The sequence below is a fragment of the Harpia harpyja genome, chromosome 6, assembly GCF_026419915.1.
Source record: "Harpia harpyja isolate bHarHar1 chromosome 6, bHarHar1 primary haplotype, whole genome shotgun sequence".
NCBI classification, from domain to species: Eukaryota; Metazoa; Chordata; class Aves; order Accipitriformes; family Accipitridae; genus Harpia; species Harpia harpyja.
The window spans coordinates 15,711,754-15,733,399 of NC_068945.1; the positions used below are offsets into that span (position 1 = coordinate 15,711,754).

The window sequence follows — 21,646 nt, forward strand, 5'->3', positions numbered from 1 at the left end:
TCCCTTCTGGGGAGGTGGGGAGGCTCTTAAGTCATAATGAAAATGCTGTTATTCTTCAGAAAAAAATTCTACCCTTTGAACAAGTCAGTACAAAAGAGCAGGAGTAAACATACCAGTGTTTTAAATGCTAAAGTAAGTGTGCGCCCATGTGTGCATATGCACATACACACACACACACACGTGAAACTCTGAGATCCATCATGTAATTTAATTCACAAAGAAATATGCACCCAGTATAGAAAGGAGTGCTTAACCCAATAGTAGGGAATGAAAGACCTTGTGTTTTGGTGCATCAAACTACAATGCAGACTATCCCTTGCCATTAACAGCAAGATGTCTTTGGCAATAATCATAATGAATAGGCTGAAGGCGCTGGAAATTTCTGCTAAATTGGTATTTACATACCACATACTGTTCGGCACCCAGAGAATGTCTTTCATTTCAGCAAAGCTGCTTGCAATAGAGATAATCTACAATGAAGTTTTTAATAGCATCTCTCTGCCTTTGGAATGGCATTATTCAGCTTTGATGGGAAGTATGAGGAGTGCTGTATTGGTGTATGCGTGCACACACAATGCTGAGCTTTTTCTGTCTGTCTTGCAAACTGATCTTAGCCAGTAATATTTTCTTTTCTTCTTTTCTTATTTCCTTTCCTATGATGTGTTACCTTTCCTTTCCACTGTTCTTCCATCTTTTCCTCCCTGGCCTTCATACCCCCTGCCTACAACCTGGTATGCCATGCCCTCCTACTGCTAGCTGGAAACCTTAGACTGCAGCAGATTGTAAATCCGGTTGATCCTCTGGAGATTCTGGCAGATGTGCACTGGACACACATCCGTGAAAAACAGGAGGAGGAAAAAATGGTCCCAACCTCAAAGTCCTCCACCTCCAGAGGTAATCTCCCCCAAGCCCCGCTCTGTCAATTCCTGGATCGTGGTTGCAGCTGTTTAACTCTGTTGCTTCTGCACCCTTCAAGAGCAGTGTACTCCAGCAGGGGCAGCAGTGATTGAAAGGAACTAATGTCAAATTACACTGAAATTACACTTGGTTAAACATTTTGCTTTTCAGGTCAGTGTCCACTTAAAATGTCTGCTTTCTCAGCTCCGTGGTGGTGTGACTTCTTCTGACCCATTTGTCTGCCTGCTTTGACTCCATAGCATTTTTCCTCACTACACACATGATTTGATAGTGCTGGCAATCAGCCCTTGGTAACTGACTTTAGGGATAGTAATAGAAGCTGTCATGTGCTTTTTGTGATGTGAGAACTCTATGCCTCTTTAGGGAAAGCTGAAGGGCTATGTTGTGTAGTTACTACAGCAAAGATTGAACAGGGTCAGCTTCTGTATTGAGACTGAGCATGTTTCTCTGCTGCAGGTTTTCAAAGTGTATAACTGCATCTGGTATTAGTAGGGAATGATGGGGTTCAAAGGGCTTGCAAATCCTATTAGTGGTGGTTTTGACTCCCTGTGTTTAAGATTTGACAGTATATTTATTTTTTAAAGTGAGGTGTGACCTTTATGAGTTGCCAGTTACCTAAAGGAAAACTTTGGAGGGGGAAAATGAGAGTAGTCTAGCTCTCTTGTAAGCACCTTCCAGCAGTCCTTGCTGACCTTACCTCAAGACATGCTGTCATATAGTCTAGAATAAGTATGTCATAGGTGCTTTGCCTATGCAGAAACCTAGACTTAATAAATGTTAAACATGCAGTTGATGAATAGTGGTCTTCTCTCAGAGTCTGTAACCATCGTGCCAGATTTGTAGAGGGAATAAATATGCTGTGGAAAGGGCTGTCTTTTACAGCAACTGTGAAATTAAGTTAATGTCTGATCTCTATTAAAAAAGCCTAGGGCTTTACTTCATGTTGCCTGATCATATTCCATTCCAGATAATTATCTTTTCCTCATGTTTGGGTTTTTTTTTTTTTAATCCTGGTCCAACTTGATACACAGTTCCAGATCAGTTTGTCTATGCTTATAATTGCTGTTTGTAGAATGCACTGGGATTTTCTGGTGTGAAATCTGCTCCCTACAAATAAGAGATGGGTATTTCCTTCCCACTGCAACTACAGAAATAGGCTGTGTTCAACTGTCTGTAACTTTCAGTATTGCTAGAGTAGTTGCTTAACATTTAAAAATGCTAAGTAAAAAATGTTAACACAGTTTCTTAAGCTTACTATGATTAAGGTTACTTTAGCTTCTGCTTGAGGGTCTGTATCACTATAGTTTCCAAATTTTTCTTTCAATTTGTATTTTATTATTCCTACTTTTCCATAGTGTATTGGTACAGCTGCCAGCAAAAGATGATCCTTCCAAAATTGATTTTGTGGTCTTTCCAACTTCCTTTGGGAAGGAAGGCAGTATTTCCTTTCCTTCCCCTAAAACTGAGGCAAACTAGGACAATCCTGATCAATAGATTAGCTGCTTCAATTACTTTGTCATACAGTACAGGTGTGTGCAGGTGTATCAGCAGTTTGTTTTTTTAAAGGGCTGTCGCCAATAAGTACTTGTGGATAAGCTGTAAGTTTTCAGCCTGAGTTCAATAGACAAATTTGTTCCTAGCTGAGCTGTGTTCTGTGATACAGGGTGTTTGGAGAGCCCATCAGTAGCAGCAGTGATAGGGTTTGATGTGAAAGGCTGGGGTAGCGTGGCAGTACACAGAAGCCCCTCTCATTCTGCTTTGGGTGGTCTTCTTCATCTGGTGGCATTCACACCCGGGCAGCACAGGTTCTGGGACACCTGTTGTGATCGCCCCTCTCTTGATGCTAAGCTCTTTCATCTCTTATTTTCCCTCCTCTGCAGAGTTTCAAGTGGAGCACAGCAGCAGCAACCTGCTGGTCAGACGTGGTGTTTTTTTCACTGTGCCACCTGTATTTCCTCTAACATTATATATCCTAAAGGAAGATTAGGCCTCTGACATTTGTATGTTATCTTGATTTAAATCCCAAGCCTGGATTTGATTGTTTAACATCTCATAGGTTTTATTCCTGTATTTGCTACTGAAAAATTTCCCTTTGTCACTCTTCTGTTTTAGACACTTACTGATAGTCTAATTTCAATTTCTTACAATTTATTGTTTTTTAAATTCAGCATCCGACCTTCCCTCCGTACGCCATGAGGCGGTACAGGCGTGGCTGGAGACGGTCCCTGGAGGTAGTTTGGTGATGTTCTATGTATTCCAATGCACAATAACCCTGCCCGTCTCTTCTCCATGCCTTCAGCAGCTGAGCTGGTACTTTAACCCTGGAACTTACGGCCCTGTCGCTACTGCATGACTGGATGTGGAGGGAGGGAGGAAGGGGGAGTGTGCATGCACGCCTTGCTCAGACAGCCCATTCTTGCATGAACTCAACATTTGTTGTAACCCTTCTGAAGGCAGGCCAAGTGGAGAGGTTATCTGGGGTGTAATAAAGTAGAAGGAGGAATCTAGTTGAGTGCTTCAATTTGCTTTGTAAAGAGAAGACTGGACCAGTTATTCTTCCCCTAGCTCCTTGACTAAAAGAACATGGGGCTTTCTTGCAGTTGAAAGGTTAAGTGACAGAGAGTGCTTAAAGCAAGTGCAGTTCTCTGTAGCAGCTGCAAACTCTAGTTATCTGGTGAAGAAAACAAGAAAGAAGAATAAGGTTGAAGCTGGGATCTTTAGGGATAGTGATAGCTGTTGTGTCTCCTTTGACTTGAGGTTCGTGTTATTTAGGAAAGCCTCAGAAAAGTTGAAGGATGGTAGAGCTCAGCTGTTTTTTTTTTTTATGTGGCCCTATTAAGCTCTATTATAAAATCAATGAGCATGAAGATTCTGGGATTAGAGTAAGGGAGTAAATTTGTGTAAAGCGGTGAAGGTATCTAAATCAGTGGAACAGCAGTAGTTTGTGGCTAGGTGGTTGATCTATAGCTAAGTTGCTTTGGCACATCAGAATAGCTAGCTTGCCTATAAAACTTTGCTTCTGCTGCTGCTTTGGCAAGGCAGCAGTGTTTACAAGAGGTCTGCACCTGATGCAGTCTGCTCATGGCTGCTAGCTGATACGAACCAAGTGCTGATCCCAGTTTCTGGCTGCCATAGTGCGTAGCTTCTGAGTTATTTCTGAGTTGTTGTGTGACAGCTTTTGGCCTCTTGCTCCTTATCCTAACTGCATATACGTATATACACAGTATATGTATCATATAACCAGCCACCTGCAAGCTCTCCATGTCCCTCAAAATGGGATCCACCCTTGCAACAAGTTGTTACTTATCTATGCATCTGTAATCTTCTGTTGAGTTTTGCGTACCAACCTATTTAAGAGTTGATTTTCTCCTCTCTCTCCAAAACTCCCTATGTGTGTCATGTGGGTTCATGGTTTCTGGATCTGAAGACATACATACACATAGTGGTATCAGATATTCCTAACATCAGAGTTACATTTTTGCAAGTTTTGATTAAGATTACTCACATTTGCTGCTACCGTAAAACCATCCCATGACATCATTATTTCCAAAATAACATAAGCTACTGCATACCTAAGCAACAATCAGACTGGGACACAGTTTAGTTTTGTTCAGTAGATTTGTAAATGCCCCTGTGGGCAGTCCAGCCTTTGCCATATGATTCAGTCTCCTATGCTCGACATCTGTAAGATTCTGGATTTTTAAGCCTCTGATGTGAGGGAATAGGCCAGCGCTTTATCACACGTAAGTGTAACTGCCTTTTCACAATAGTTGACAGAAAATAAACAAGCCCATATGTTTGTCGTCTTAATACTACAGAGGGGAAAAGCATGGAAAAAGAGAAATTCTCAGGTTGAAGGAAGAAGACAAACCACCCGCTGAACGCTGTGTTTTGAAATAAGCAAAAATCTGTATTAGAGGAAGAAGAGAGGGCACAAGACCTCCCATATGGCTAAACTTTTTTGCCATCCAGAATCAGGGAGCTGTGTCCAGACTGCCTACCGGAAACAGCCTCTAGCCCTACCATGGGAACCAACTGCTGGGAGTCATGCCAGGAGCCCTCCTAAAGATAACAGTATGACACTGTATGCATTCAGGGCTAGAGACTTGCACTGCTTAGTTCACTGGTATAGGTGCAACCAAGAAGGTTATAAATATATCTGTTATCATTGTTATAGGACCGTATCCTATGTGTATAATTGGCAAATGTTGTGCATAATAATACATGCTGACTGTGTACACATTTGCAGTAGGATATACAACAGAGTTAGCTGTCTGCATGTTGTTGAACATGAATTGATGCTAACTCACTGTACAAATCTAAAAATGTAGTTGACTGACTCTACTGTGGAAAAAACCTGGAAGTGCTCACTTCTTTTTTTAATATTTAAATTATGTTTTATGAAAATGCTTAACACAAAAAAATTAAGCAAATCATCCATAGTACTAGAGATGGGGCAAGGATTTCATAATGTTTAGGGTTTTTTTAAAAGTGTAATTTAATAATGAAATTTAGGCCGCGCAGTTTGGTCTTGTCTCTTCTCCTGTAATTAAATCTTGTCACAAGTAGTAATGTCAAATGCCCTTTTCAGAGCTATAAATTCAAGAATCTTTTCTTCACTTTGACCCAGCAAATCAAATTATGATCTGTAACAGAAAAGAAAGTTTTGAATATATCTTTTTATTTACTTAAAAATATCTCAATTAATTTGTGTCCTAGTTACTTGTACAGCATGTCAAGTCTCTTAGACCCTTTTACCAAAGACTACTGTAGCTGTGCAGAGTTAAACAGTTTCCAAATGTAATAATGATCAATCCCAGAGCTAGACTCTGTCTCTGACTTACACCGTCAAAAACCTGTTTCAATTTCGAGATGAACAGTTGTGGTACATTGTGAGAGTTCAGTTTTTACCTAATACACATACGCTATAAAGTGGTGGTAACTGTTCTGGTGTGGTAAAGAAAAAAAAAATCTTCCTGGAAGAACAGTAAATTTTATTCTGGTTTGATGCCCTCCCAGTCACCTTCTTCTTTAATTTTTCACAAGGCCTGTTGCTCAGAAAAGCCCTAGTTACTTTCACTGCAAATGCCTTGGAGACTCCCCAAGGGCAGGCATTCCTTGATTCATTGGAGTCTGGAAGTATTTCACCATAGATGTCTTTCTGGGTGACACATTTCAGGATTTCTTGTTTTGGCAGTAATTAACATCTCCACTATAAACTGTTGGTACAGTTCAATGTAGAACCTTTTCACTGTATAGTTTTTTGGTTTGGTTTTTTTTTTTCCTTTTGTTTTTCTTTTTTTTCTCAATATTTGAATATATTCTAGCTCCATGTGAGGATAATGATGTGGAGGACGAGCTGGGCACAGAGCCTGCAGACACAGAAGGGCAGGCAGGTGAAGAGGGAGACACAGGTGCAGAGCTGGATGACGGTAGGGTACCACCATGCATCATTTAAACCTGTTACATGAACAGAATTGTATTGGCAGAAAATACTTTGTATGAGGGTACTTAAACCTGATCTTATTTTTAGTGATATAGGAGTTTGTTTCAAATAGTCAAGAGGGAGCCAGGGCTGAAGGGCAAAAAGAAACAGAAGAACCTCAATGCCATGGGTTGTAGAATAAATTTCTCATGTCCTCTCACCATCTGCTAACTAGCAGGCTTGGTCTTGTGTCTGTATTCAGTACTAATCCTGCTGAATAACAGAAATAGAAGTAATTTGTGAAAAGTCCACAATATTATGCCAAAAATCTTTCCTTGCTAGTGTAAAATGAACTGCGTATGTCAGAAGACATTGAAAACTTTCCAGAAAACTGGTAAGGTATGACTTCAATTACTAATTTAGTTATTCATACTGATAGTCCATCATTTACTGCTTAAATTACTCTAATTAGCACACAAAAAAAGGAGTGAAACGTTTAGGTGCTCAGGTTATGAAAAGGATTGGCACCATGTGAATAGAAAGAAAAGATTATGAAAGATTTTTAAATAATGAACAGATGTCCTGAGGGACTTGTATCCAAGATCTCTTGTTTTTTTTCCCCCGCGCCATCTGTGATCAGATGACATCCCGTCTGATGCAGAAGCAGAGTTTCGCTTACATCAAGGTGGCGTAGAAGAGCCAGAACTAAAAGTCTCTGAAGATGAAGAAGATGAAGAAGGAGCAGAAGATGGTTCTTGCAGTGTGACAGAAGGTAATAGCTTTCCCAACAGTTTTTGAATGATTGTAATTGCATTTGAGAAAGTCTATACATTTATTAGATTTAAGAGAAGAGAGTCTCATGGATTTGAACTATCTCACTACTGTCACTAGCAAGTTACGTGCTTGCATTAATGTTTTGAGAAGAATGTTCTGAATCCATTAATTACAGTTTCCTAATGCATCAGAACCCATCTAACTGCTTTTTCTTGTAGAAATTTTTACCTTAAAAAACTTGTACCATTTTGGACATTTAAAAACTTTTGTCTGTGTTCCAGATGTCCAATCTAGAATTTGTAACAAGCTGAGAAATTTGTCACTACTTGCTGTGTGTAACATACAAAACCTAGAATATTATCAGTCTCATGTGGTTTTGGAAACATTTTTGTTTTCTTTAGATCCATGCAAGCCATCCATCCCTATCCAGTCATCTAATAACAGTGTTCTTCCTCTGTCTCCAGTTGATAGTCCCAAAGCAAGACAAGCAGAGGTAAGAAAGGGAATCTTTGAAAGTTTTCTATTTACTAGCTGTAGTTCAGTAGAACAGTTTGTTGGATAAACTAATGAGGACTGACAGCAGTGGGCTTTCCTCCTTTCCTGTCTCTATAATTTATGTTGATCTTCTTGAAATCTGACTTCATTTAGACTTAAGAAATAATGTACTATCTTTCTTTCCTATCTTCAGAGTGTAGTGGCTCTGTCACAGTCACACAAATTTCCATCACCAGGCCCCAAAAAGAATTATACAGGATATTTTAAGGTCAATGTGCAGTTAACAAGAGATATGTATAATGCATGAGGGGAGCTGTAAGTAAGATGTTTCCTGTTTATCCTGGTTTGGCTATCTTTTCTGTACCAAAAGTAGTTTCTCTACAGTTGCAATTCAAAAATATATTTGTATTAGTAGTAACCAAAGCAGTGCTTATTTATTCCAGAGTAACAACATAGTTCAGCTGAAGGAAGTGAGACATGTCAATGATGTACTGTCATGTTGTCAGCCCTGGAGTTAGCATGCAAGTATACTGTGGTGTTTCCAGCTACTGGTGTGTAAGAGCAGGAAGTACATGACCCTTAAAATGTTCAGTTCAAATTTTTCCCTCCCAAGTGTTTGTTTTTAAGGTATTATTAAAAGATCAGACTTTATCCTAGAGGGTTTTGTCATAAACCAGTTTACTTTTACAATGGACACATTATGGGATAAGGCTGGTTTGCCGACAGCAATTGCTGCTAACACTCACTTTCTATTAAAATTAAGGTTGTTTTTTTCAGGACCATCTAATGATTCTGTTAGACATAGTTATTGTTTATATCAGGACTGTGCCTAAATGCAGTATTCAAGACCTAGGTGTTTAATATGTATCATACAAGCACACAGGTGGAGAGGTTCATGCTCTAATAGTCATGCGTCAGTTAAACCAAACTGTCTGCATTCAAAAGAAAGCTGGTGCAAAAGTTGTCATTGAAAAGAATAATACCAGAACTCAATAAGAGGAGTCCACTGCCAAAGGGTTAAATTGTAAAACAATGGATTGTGCTACTGAGTAATTTGGCAATCTGGATGTAGGAAATGAAAACCAAGACTTCTCAGACCATTAAGGGTCAAGAGAATTGCAGCCTAATTTACTCTGAACAGAGAAAGCACCCCATGCTTTAAGAAAACATTACAGCAGATGCTAGCCAGCAGAAAAGTGCTGTATTGATGGGAGCTGGAGCGACTTGCATCAAATCTGTCTGAGTTAAGGGACCACCACAGTACACAGAGTTGGAGATTCGAAGGAAGAGCAGGAAAAGATAGAAATGGATTTCTGGAGTTTAGTTTAGCGTTTTTTCTTTCAAAAATTAAATATGCCTTGTTGTCATCTGTAAAGGATGGCTTGTACAAAATGGAGCAGAAAAATGAACTGTACCTGATGAGAAGTCCTAAGTGATGTTCCAGGCCTGCGAATGGGAAGCCATGTGTGGGGTTTTTAATATTTTGATACTTGGATGGTTTCCTTATTGCTAACTGTGTTAAAAGCAAAAAAAATGGAACAGTATTCTAATGTGCCCAATGACTATTAGTATGTCCCTTTTTCATTTTTTATAGGATATAAAAGATCCCCTGGCTGAAGTATCCCGTGCAATAAAATCTCCAGAGGCACGCTTTTTTCCTGAGCCTTTCATTCTTGATGAAGGACCAAAGGATGAAATTCCCAAAGACAGGAAAGTTAAGAGCCCTTTGGTGTCACCATCTCCAGTGTTATCCCAGCCAGTTGCATCACCAGAAGCCATTGCACCTACATCACTAGCAGAGTCTCAGCCAGCAGCACCAACATTGGCTTCATCCCCAACATCTGCTCAAATGCCTATCTGTTCCCAGCCTTTGCCTTCTGCTGAAACATCCATTCCATCCCCAGTGGAGCCTCCAGTATGTTTCCAACCTGTCCCAGCCTTAACGTCTACTCCTTTAGCCAAACTGGTCCTTAGGGGCCAGGATAGTGAGGTGGAAAAACTGGGGAGCCCTACTACTGCAGAAGAAGCCCTGAAACGGAGTAACCTTGTAGAAGAGTTCTGGATGAAGAGTGCTGAAATCCGGAGGAGCTTAGGGCTCACCCCAGTAGACAGAAACAAACGCTCAGAGACAAATTTTACTGTATCTGCCCTTGAGACAACTCCTCTGAAGACTTTTAATAGCGAGAATATTTCAGGGGATGAAAGGATCCATCTTGTGAAACCCCAGCCTGCCCCAAGAAGACAGGGACTGTCCAAGTTTGAAAATGAGCAGATTTCTCTGCTCACTCCAAAATCTCCATCAGAAAAAGAGCTAAAGAATTCCAGTGAAGTAAGAAGAGATGTATCCAGCAGTTCTGGACTTGGCCTTCAGGAGAGCTCATCTAACATGAGAACTATGGCTAGCCAGAGCTTCAACACTTCTGACTCTACCATGCTTACTCCTCCATCAAGTCCACCACCACCACCTCCTCAGGGTGAAGAACCAGCCACTTTGCGTAGAAAAAGGCATCAAGCAGTCTGGCAGAATGAGGTTGAAGCCAGGTCACCTCCAACACCAGCATCAACACCTCCTGCTCCCCCACGCCACGAGCTGACCTCTGCTGCCAAAGAGTCAACCCAGGCTAAAAAAGACGATGTGCGGAAGTCCTTTGCAGAGAGTGTGGATGAGATTCCATTTGCTGATGATGTAGAAGACACATATGATGACAAGACAGAGGACTCAAGCCTTCATGAGAAGTTTTTTACACCTCCTACCAGTAGGCCAAGGCCAGAGAAACCACTTCTTTTGCCCTTGGTCAAAGAAAATGGTGGTCCACCCTCAATGGAAGGAGGGGTTAGCCAAAAGAAGAGAGTGTTGCCTGAAATTTCTGCGGAGGCCAAGGAGCTTGCTGAAGAAAGAATGAGAGCCAGAGAGAAGTCTGTCAAGAGCCAAGCACTGCGTGATGCCATGGCTAAACAGTTGTGTAAGATGAAAGATATGGAGATGGCTGCAGCTGCTGCTACTGGGGCCACAAGGGCACGAAAGGCATCTTCTATGCCCTTGAAGACCAAAGAGTTGTTTTATGACTCTCCAAAGCATCTGGCCTTGAAAATAGCAGAGGGATCCACACAAAAACATGATGCTGCTGGTGAGAAGTTCTCCACTCCTGCTGCTGATGTGGCTGGACCTGAAGGGTCTGTCACCTCTTCAGAAGGCTCCAGTGGGAAGAGTAAGAAAAGAACTTCTCTTTTCTCCCCTCGTAAGAACAAAAAGGAGAAGAAATCAAAAAATGACAGCAGGCTTTCTGACAAATCTAGTGGTGGGACAGAGGAAGCAACAAAGCCTAGGTCATTATGGAAGTCTGTTTTCTCTGGGTATAAGAAAGACAAGAAAAAAAAGACTGATGACAAATCCTGCCCAAGTACTCCCTCAAGTAGTGCCACTGTGGATTCTGGCAAGCACAAAGCTTCTCCGTTGGTTACAGCTGCAGGTATAATAGATATGTGCCTCTGCACCATGTACTTTTCCTACAGCTAGGTATCCTTGAAAGCAAGTTTGGCTTACTTTGTCATTCAGCTACTGTGCTGAATGACACTGCTCCCCAAAGTCAAGTGGGCAGATCAAGATAAGTGCTAGCAACTAGAATTGTATGTTTGCGTATTGACAGAATTAGTTGATATGCCACTGAAAAAAAAGGATCCTTAAATAAAAGCTTCACACTCAGTATGTACAAGGTACATCTTGTTTTCTGCCTTAGACTGATTTGAGAAATAAGCACTGTTTGTTGGAATCAGTTGTTTGTGACATTTCGTCTCTATTTTAAATCTGATCCTCGTCATTTCCTTGGATGGTCTGTTTTCTTTCTTTCAACCTGGCTCCATGGATGCTGAAGACTGCAGAGATGCAGTTACTCCTGTGTTTTCAGTGATCTGGCAGCTGTCTGCTGATCTATGAAGTGGGGATTCTGCGGCCTCATATAAATCTCTCACATGCCATCAGGTGCAGGCAGAGATGTTTAATGGCAACTTGTGATACAGTAAATAAGTTAGCCATAAATGTGATAGAAAGCGAACATGTTACATTTCTCTGGCCTTGTACAAATAGGCAAAATAGTGCCGGCTGCTGTCACGCAAGTGCTGTATCTATCCTAAGAGCATTGATACAATACAAAGGGAGAGTCACGACCATTATGTTTAACAGCATTTGCAGAAAGTGATGCTTTCTTAGAATAAAGCTTGTAACTAATATTGATCATTTTGCAGAGCAGTGCTGCTCTGATCACTCTGTAATCCCAGGTGAAGTAACTGAGACTAGCATAAAAGGACTAAGAATTTTTGAAGCTCAATCAAACAACTTACAATTGAGTTCTGAAATGTTTACAGAAAGAATAGTTACCACTCCTCTAACTTCCCCTTTTTATTCCTGGCTTCTCAGATCTGCAGCTCCGTCAACATCTGAGTTTCTCGGAGGACTCCGACCTCTCCAGTGACGATATTCTGGAACGCTCCTCGCAGAAATCCAAGCGAGAGGTAGGCAGATGGGAAATGCATTTTAGATGGATCTAGCATCATGCAGGTCACAGGCTCAGAGAACCACACCAGAAACTTGGATGATTAATTTTATTGTTCTTACTGTTTCTTCTGTGGAACAGGCTTTCCTGTAAGTTGGCTGACTGTTCTGCCTAAATTAAGTTGATTTCACTTGGTTTCACAACCGCAAGCTACTCCCCACTGTTGTTATATGAAGGATCTGTTGTCTCCCTGTGACATTACTTTACAACGAATATCACAGAATAGTGAATTTTGTCCCTGTTGTGAGCATGCCAATGATCTACAGAAAACAGACATTTAATGTCAGAAGAATAAATTTCACTGGCTCTAATGCTACTGCAAAAAGACAACAATGAGAGAGTTCTCACTTTTTTGTAAGGGTCCGATTTTAGGATATTGTTTTACCAGCCTCTTTGAAGTGGTAGAATTCCAAGCAAACTACAGACAGGAATGTACTTTTGCATACGTCAAGACAGATCATCAACTAGGAGGTAAGCTACAGGCTGCAGTTTTGCAGCTCATGCAGGTTTGCTTATTTTTCCTGGGAGAAGAGAATGTGTACAGTCTGAATTAGTACCTTCTTTTTTCGGAGAGAAGATGAGCCATCGGCTCTTTCTTCCATTTTGACCATGTTTTCTTTGAGGTCTTAGAATCATAGAATCATTTAGGTTGGAAAAGACCTTTAAGAATGAGCCCGTTGATGAGTATTTCCATATGTCTGTGTGTGTAGATAACAACTGTGAAGCTGAAATACATAGTAGTGAGCCCTTATGAAATGCCAGTATATAGGGCTTGGTCTCAGCCTGGTGTTCTCGTTCCAGTGTGGTCTGGTATGAACTCTGCTTCTTCGGAGAGAGCTGTTTCTTGTTCCTGACCAACTTTCCCTAGCTAGTGCTATAATGTCATCTTGTAAAACGTATCAACGGCTTTCTAGCCAAAATAGTTTCACTTTAAGTGGTGCTTTAAGGAAGTTACTGTGGAGGAAAGAGGAGACACCGGTGCGTGTCCATAAAAGACTAGAGAGGAAAATACATTTAGTTTATTTGCACGTATTTATATGTGGAAGATATATGGTGAGAGCCAAGTGCCAAAGTTAGTTGCTTTTAAACTATTTATTTCAATTTTAGGATGGCACTATTAATGCAAAAATAAGTGAAAAATGTAAGGAACTACTCAATCACAGTAATGGGGAAGAGCCGTTCTTTCATTCCTTTCATTTCATTATAAAGTCTGCTAGACAGTTTGCAAGGTTTGGAGGAATAATTAGAGATGTCATTGACCCCACAGAACACTAAGGCCCTTCTGGTACTGAAGAATAAAAAATGTGTTCTACCTGTCCGTTGCTGGTGGTGCCTGGTTCACATGTTAAAAAGACTTGGGAAGAAGAGAGCATCTGAAAGGGTAGTGTCACAGACACAGTGGTCTGTGCCTTCTGTCTCAAACCTGTCATCCAGTGTGCACAAATCAGTCTCAAATGGCAGGATCTAGTTGGTGCTTGGCTCAGATGGCAAAGGTGTAGTAGTACTGCGAATTGAAGTGTCATAAGAAATGCTTTCTATGTGTGTGTATATATGATGGAATGAATTAGAATAACTAATGAATTTAAGGCTGGTGGAAGGAGTTGGTAAAGTAGGTAAGAATTTTCTGTATTTACTTACCTCTCTTTTAATCTCTCTCCCTAGTTGATCTAGATCTCTTCTAAGAGGAAGATTCTTTTGTTTTTATTTTATTCCCTTTTTTCTCTCCCCCTTCCATTCTTCCTTGCATGCCCTCAAGGTGTTTCATGAGAAATTCTGCATTTTCCAAGAGATGCAGAAGAATGAGGTACCTGTGGCTAGCAGAGGACAGATATGCAATACAGGGGGTTCAGATAAGAGTTACAGAGTTACTGTTCTGCCTTGTAAGTTCCTTCAGGAGGAAGCAGGGCTTCAGGAAGGTCCGTGCTTGTTTTCAGACTTTGGTATGCCTTGATGGTCACTTTTTTTTCTGTGCTGAGCTACTCTGATTTAAAATGGCTTTTGCAGAAAAAAAGATCACATCACTAAGCATTGGAGGGGATAGGTGACAGTGGCAGACGCCTGGAATCCTAATGCTGAAAATATCTCACCAGCTCTGCCAACGGTGTGGTGGTAGTGTCTCATTTTCTCCCATTTGCTGTTGCTGAAGTTACATTAAGAATTTATTTCCTCAGCAGCTGCCTATTCTCTAAAGAATAGTTTTGAGAATTAATTTATTTAGGGGAAACAAATCTGAGAAGCCTACTTACCTACTTTTACTGCATCCTGTCCAAGGATGTGGAACATACATGCAAACACTGGAATGCCTTGCTGTCAAACAAAATGTAACTGAATTTCAAGACTGGCAAAACTGGGTTTGTACTGATTTGGGGTGGGGGTTATATTTTTTAAGTTACAAACTGCCTCCTACTTATTATGGGTAAGAGTTGGCTTCCTGTGTGCCACATAACTTTTATGTGAACCCCTTCTCTAAACTGAAATTCTGCTTGTGCTGCTTTTTTGGTAATTGTAGTAAGCTTGCTTCCCAGACAGCTTGCTCTGTTTAGCCTGTTCTTTGTGGTCAGCAGTGAATTAATTCAGTGTTGTTTAATGTAGTGTCTTTCAAGAGAAGCATCTTGTGAAGAATTCCTAATATAAATGCCCCGTGGGTCTCATGTTTATAGGTGTGTGTCATTGTGTATGTGTGTTTGTCATTGTTCCCGTACAATTGTGGTATTGTGATCAGACATGCATTTTGCTACCACAGGTAGCTTGCTTTTTACTGAAGTTTGCATACATGCTGAAGTTGTTCTATGGCTTTTCATTTGTGACTGTTTTTAGTTAATTGAATGTGAAAATGCAAAATGCTGGCTGTTTGCCCAGAACGGCACAATGCCCTCTGTACTTCATGACACAAGGGAAATTTACCTCTCTTATAAACCCTAAGTAGTTTACTTGCCTTATTTTTGGGTACAGGGTAATGTAGAATGTCCTCGGGTAGAGAAGGTAGTGATTTTCGCCTCCTTTTCGCCTCCTTTTCGCCTCCTTTTCGCCTCCTTTTCGCCTCCTTTTCGCCTCCTTTTCGCCTCCTTTTCGCCTCCTTTTCGCCTCCTTTTCGCCTCCTTTTCGCCTCCTTTTCGCCTCCTTTTCGCCTCCTTTTCGCCTCCTTTTCGCCTCCTTTTCGCCTCCTTTTCGCCTCCTTTTCGCCTCCTTTTCGCCTCCTTTTCGCCTCCTTCTTGTGATTTTAGCTCCTCAAGCTCTCTGGAGGCTCTCTTTTTAGACAGAGAAATTACATTACTGTGGGACACATACCCACTCTGAGCCCAACTGGTGTTCTCCTGTCACAAAGCAGTGAGGAAGATTTATGATGTTAAATGCAAATGATCATTTGTATGAAGTAGAGATAATTTAAAACCATGAAATAAACACAATTCCTAGGAGAGTTGTAAATCAGATTGTAAATGGAGAGTTGTGTGACAGAGCCACTTCGCTGAGCAGATTCAGACCAAACATGCCCCAGCATAAGCCATTATTCCAAATCCTAAGCCAAAATTTTGTATGTGTATGTATGCGTACTTGCTTAGTGGACATGAAAACCATAGGTTGATAAAGGCCAAATAATTCCTCTAGGAAAAGATATTTCCAAGTTGACTGTATCTTCAAAGAGGCTGCCAAAGCTAATTGCCTTCAGGAGAGTGCTAGAAACTTGATTTTGTGGACAGAAGTTCCATTGTGCTTCATCAGTCTGGGTCATGTTCAGCATTTGCACAATTTTATGTTTCATTTAAAAACAGCTTTGTTTTATTACTGTGCATCTGTTTTCAATGTTGAACTGATTTTGCTTCATTTTGTGCGTTTGTTTTTTTTTTTTTTTTTTCCTTTACCATTCCCCCTTTAAAGTCGATTTATGTACCACACGCCTTGGCATTCAAGAGATCATATTCGTCAAAGGTAGTGTCTCCATTCCCACTAGCTGGCCATTGTTGCATTGCATGTCCCTATATTAACCCATTGAATCCATAGCTACCCATCACATGTGCACTAACATCACAAACATTGACTGTGCATGCGTGAGATGTTAGCAGATGTGGGCAGCAAATTCTTTGTAGAGGTTGTCTACCAAAAATGCACTAAGCTTCGAATTGTCTGTCTGGTTAGAATGCATGCAATCATCAGTGCACAGCAGTGCACCACTGTACAGAGTGATGTAGATGATCTTTGAGCTTCAGAACAAATTGGTTTTCAAGGCAATTAAATATGTATGCATTTTTTTTTAATACTTAGAATATGAGTTCAAGTGAATCATCACACTTTAATCAGTGTCCTTCAAAATTGTTGAGTTCACTGAAATCTTAGTGAAACTCTGTATCAAGCTAAAATCAAGACAGAAGTTGCATTTCTATTTCAGGAATGTTGCCGCTTTCTGAAATTATTGTCCTGTCTTCACAGTCACAACATGGGATAGGAAAGTCACACCCTCTATCACTTTACCTTCTGATTCGGGTATCATTGTGGGTTTTGTGTTTTAAAAAAAAGAAAGAAAGAGTAAAGTGTTAACTTCTTGGAGCTTTAACGATGGTGCTCGCTAACTACCTATCTGAGGGATTTTTAATAGAGCTATGATCCTACCTTAAACTCTATTCACTGGGAACAATAAATCAGAGGTAGACTGACCAATGTGGCAGTACAATAACTAGATAAAGCAAATTTCAGGGTGCTCTGTCTTAACGTTTTGTCCTTAAAGTTGACTGTCCATGGAGAAGATCTCTTTCCAGAATTGGAAGACATCTGTTTACAGCTGTCCCTTAAGGCTTACATACATGTATATGGGAATAGAGTTCTTTTCTTCACTGTAGTTCACTTAATGCAGTTGTAAAGTTTCTCTGACACTCTTAAAAGTCTACGAGAGGAAGCCCTCCTGGACTACAACACAACCAACTAGTATACCTGCTAAGATACTAAACCCCATTTCAGGAATGTTAAAAAGACCTATTTATTTTTAAACTAGTTTCACTGGGAGAAAAGAAGAGGAGAATATACCTTTCTGTTTCTATAAATGTAGCCTTTCTCCTTTTGGATGGCTTCTGGTGTTGTAATATTCTAGTTTTAGTTTAGGGGTGGTTTGCTCTGTTTTTCACCAGCCAGTTTTGCGGGGTTGCTCTTGAGAATGGATTTCCCATCTCACACCAGAATGTCATTCTGCTTTCAAATGTCTTTTTGCCTTCTGGATTCATAGAAAAGTTGCCCAAATTTACACAGGTAGTCATTACCAGTTATACCAGTTTAACTCCCAACTATGGATGTTCTTGCTCCAGAACAAAACAGGGAGAAGGGAATACCAATACAACTACAGTAGTCTGTAATAATTTCTTAGCTTATACTGCTATACCTGTTCATGTAGACATGCCTTTACCCTCTTTTAAAATGAAATCAAGGTGACCCCTCTATATGGTACTTACTGATTTAACTAAATCCACTTGGCTAAATCTATTGAGAAATAGAAAAATTGATTTGATCTTTGGGGAGAGGTTTCATATAGCAGTGGAAGACAGGGGTGGGACATGGTGTAAAATCACAGCTTTGCAGTTGGCTTATACGCTCCTTCACTCCTGATTTCACCCTGAAATTGTTGCTCACTGCACTGTGAACACCTTTGCCTACAGAAGCTTGAGTTTTGACACAGCCATGGCAAAGACAGAACATCTCCCTTCTGAGATTTTGGAAGAGAAAATGGTCATCCCTCCCCCCAATACCTCTGAGCATGTAAATAAAATCTGCTTCTGTTTTTCCTTCCTTCAGAGAGCCTACACAGAAGAGGAACTGAATGCCAAGCTGACCCGGCGAGTACAGAAAGCTGCCCGTAGACAAGCCAAGCAAGAGGAGCTAAAAAGGTTACACAGAGCTCAGGTAGTGTCTCATAGTCTTCTTGTCATGGCAGACAGCTAACTCTATGTGAAAGCACCATGATCCTGACATTTCTCTGAGTGTGTCAGAAGAGAATCCAGAGATGGATCTTTCCTCTATTTCTACGTGATTGTCCTTCCTCCTACTCCCTCTTTCAATTTTGATACCATGTCACAGACATGGGAAGAATGGCTGAAACCTATCATGATAGTTTTACAGTGACAAAAATAATGACTATAACACCTTTCTAGCTGGAGATGAGTGAAGCATCATGCACTGAATGGAACAGAGATAGTCAGATAATATCTGATAAAGCTGCACCTATCATTGCTTTGCTAGTTTATGCTGCTGGGTGAAGTGTTACCACATTAACTTGTAATTACTGGAGAATCTGTTGGAAAACTGCTGGCATCATCTATAGGTGATGGTATTTGTTTAAAACTTGAAGTAGAGGCTCAGCTGACTGAATAGCATGACCTTTCACTTCAGCATTTAAGAAGGTGATTGGAGTTGTAGCAAATAAGTGAGTATCAAGGCTTTTGCAAAATTAAGAGGTAGGATGCAAGAGGGTGGGGAGGATGTTGTCACTGGAGGGACTGTGATGCTAGCTTTTGAAGCAGTTAGCTTTTGAAGAAGTGTATCATTGAAAACAAATACTTGTTTTTGAAAAGGCCAATTTAATTGAAGTCACTTAGTGCTGGATAAGTGCTGCAGACAGAGCAGGAGAATTGCTGTTGGTGAGGTTATACTCCATTCTTCTCTGAACAGATCATCCAGCGGCAGCTTGAACAAGTGGAAGAGAAGCAGAGGCAACTCGAGGAGAGAGGGGTTGCTGTGGAGAAGGCCCTTCGGGGAGAAGCAGGTATCCATCAGAACTTGGTTTGCTTTTTAATGTTTTCTTATCAAATGCTTGTGCAGTAGTCCATAGCTGCTTAGATTTTAGAGGCAATTGGACCATTATAGCCTAGAGAGAGAGTCCAATGGAGAATCCATTCTCCGTTTTCTACGTTCTTTTTGAGGCCTTGTTTTTCCTGTGTTTCTGCTAATTCTGGGACTTCCCTGTCGGCAGAGACTTAGTTTGCTTGTCTTTGCCTGAGGCTTAGGAGGTAATTCTCTGACTATTAATAATGGCTGTCTAACTGTTTCTGCATATTACTGGATATTACAGCTAGAAAATTGCAGGGGTTTCCTAGCTGCAATTCACATAAAGCTGTCACAGTAAGAGAACCCTGTTTGTATGTTAAGGAAGTAATTGTGAAATTGTGTGTGCTTTCTTTATTGTGTTGGATTATCAAGGTAGTGTCCTTACAAGGGACCATCACAGAACATCTTCCTCACTGCACAGCCCAGCACACTGGCTACTTTCGACAAAGTTGTGCAGAGCAGAAATGCACACATGTACTGAAAGGTATCCACATCAAGCTGTTAAAGGAATGTTATGTGTACTTGAAATTTAATTAAATGAGTATCACCTGATCTGGCAAGTGTATGAGTGAAGGAGTACTTTGTTCAGATAATGCTGATGGTAGTATAACAATTTGGAAAAAAGAATCCCCAGTTGCAAGGAGTCAAATATCCAACAGGCAAATGCAGTGTGTATACCTGACAGGCCCAGGATTATGCACCTGATTAGAAGGGTCAGAGATCAGAAATGGTTATAGTGGAATAGGTGTTTGGAAAATGTTTTGGCTAGTTGCTTGGATTGAAGAGCCACCACTATGCCTGTGAGGATGGAACTTGATTAAGCAGTGAAGGTTCACCAGAGGAAAAGTCTGTTGTGACTTCGCGCCAATTACTACTTGGCCAGGATTAGATATGTCTGATGCTCCATAAGGGTATGCCAAAGCAGCAGGACTGAGTGGTTGCCAAAGCAAATAGGTACTACAAGTGTGGAGAACAATCTTGAGGACTTCAACGGTTTTGTGATCTGACTGGCTTTTTCATTTGTGGGTTCAAAAAAGTAGCCTTGTGCAAAAATTCTTTCTTTGTGGTAGTGCCTCCTTCCTTATGCTGTGTATTTCTGTGTAGCCCCACTCTGTTCTCTGGCCTGCCAGTTACTGCGCTTACTAAAATCACCTCTCTTATCTCTAGTTGTTCTTTTCCTTTTTCTTCTTTTCATCTGGAAGTCCATCTTGATTACTCAGCTGCTAAATGACTTTCACGTAAGACATGTCAGCACAAGTGGGAAATCTTAGCATCTGAGAGAACATTCTTCATGATATAATGCTTTCTCATCAAAGAATGCCTAAAAAACATTCAGGGAGGGCAGAATATGACCAAGAGTAAGAATTACTATTTTGTATGGAAAACTGCAGAATTAAACCCTTGTATAACTAACTTCTCACTCCCAGCTCTCCCAAAATGGAAGCAGTCTTAGATGAGCTTGTGTATTTGTGAATTTCCTAGCAGAATTATGAAATCATAGGTCACTCTTTGCAAAATGAATCTCTTTTCTTCAAGAAGTCTCTAGGGTATGCTTTGCTCTTGCAACATGTTTCCATCAACAGATCATACATTATGGTTACAGAAGCTTAACTCTGTCATAAAGAATTCACCAGCCTCAACTCTTCCAGTTATTTCAGGGGATTAACAAGTAACACATTCTGTTGGGGGGAGAAAAAAAAAAAAGCATGTTCTAACCTGTGTTGACTGAAACACAAGATTATAAATTAATTCCATGCTTCACCTCTCTAACCACTCTTGCATGGACATTTTACATATATTTGCAATAAAATAAATGAATTTCTTCTTTTTAAAGTCTGTGGCATCACATTCCATGAGTACAATTAATTTCTGCCTCCAATAGCCATTAATTTATTCAGGAGGGCAGTATAATTTTCTTTAATCTGCATTGCCTAAGATACTGACCTAACAGTGACCACCACATTCAGCAAGTACCTTTGTGTAAAGCTGTGGAGTCATGCTCTTGTCTCTGATTGGTCCCTCCCCTAATGAAACCATGTAAACAAAAGTTAAAAAAGGGAAGGGCAGTGTATAAAGTGGTGTTGTCATCTGAAAAAAAAAAAAAACAACTTCTTTCCTTTTAATAAGCTTGTACAAGGGGAAGAAATGGGTGAGGGTGGGAGGTATGCCTCCTGTGCACATACTCTGTCCACATAAATAGAGAAGGATTGCAATGTGGGAGCAAAGTAATGGCTGTCCCATAGACAGCAACCAGTATTAACTGTTCTAGGAGAACATATTAGGCTCTGTAATGAGTGGGTTATTCAGCTTCCCTCTCTGTAGGGAATGAACAAATCATTCACTGACTTAGGCTTTTAAATACAAAGTTTTAGATAGTATTAGTAGTAGTTTCCTACTACTAGATATTTGAAAATCCTGACAGAAGAAACAGAATTCTGTATTTTGTAATGATTCTTTTCTTTTTCTGTTGTGGAAAAAAGATAAACAAGACCATCTGAACTACTTGTCTATGTCATTTACCACCTTTTAGCATGTTGCCTGTTAGTCATCTTTCCTGTCTGTGAAGAATTTCAAATTTTGCTTTTGTAGAGGTCTTCCATTAACTCTAATTGCTCAGATCGCTGATCTCTGGACCTCTTTCCATTTTTAGAAAAAAATATTTTTCAGTTGGACTGGTAAG

At 40.4% G+C, this 21,646-nt stretch overlaps 1 protein-coding gene across 21 annotated transcripts in view; it reads left to right on the forward strand.

Annotated features, from left to right (window-relative positions):
* MICAL3 (microtubule associated monooxygenase, calponin and LIM domain containing 3) overlaps positions 1–21,646 on the forward strand; it is a 188,131-nt gene that overhangs the window by 146,338 nt on the left and 20,147 nt on the right. For 11 of the 21 annotated variants that reach the window (XM_052790710.1, XM_052790708.1, XM_052790707.1 and 8 more), the window contains 11 exons: positions 757–894; positions 3,087–3,149; positions 6,246–6,350; positions 6,984–7,115; positions 7,519–7,610; positions 9,207–11,082; positions 12,027–12,121; positions 13,919–13,966; positions 16,039–16,089; positions 17,938–18,045; positions 18,811–18,904. In XM_052790710.1, the coding sequence (XP_052646670.1) occupies positions 757–894; positions 3,087–3,149; positions 6,246–6,350; positions 6,984–7,115; positions 7,519–7,610; positions 9,207–11,082; positions 12,027–12,121; positions 13,919–13,966; positions 16,039–16,089; positions 17,938–18,045; positions 18,811–18,904 (2,802 nt within the window). The remainder of the gene's footprint in view (positions 1–756; positions 895–3,086; positions 3,150–6,245; positions 6,351–6,983; positions 7,116–7,518; positions 7,611–9,206; positions 11,083–12,026; positions 12,122–13,918; positions 13,967–16,038; positions 16,090–17,937; positions 18,046–18,810; positions 18,905–21,646) is intronic. The other 10 variants (XM_052790711.1, XM_052790718.1, XM_052790729.1 and 7 more) reach the window with 5 other exon arrangements.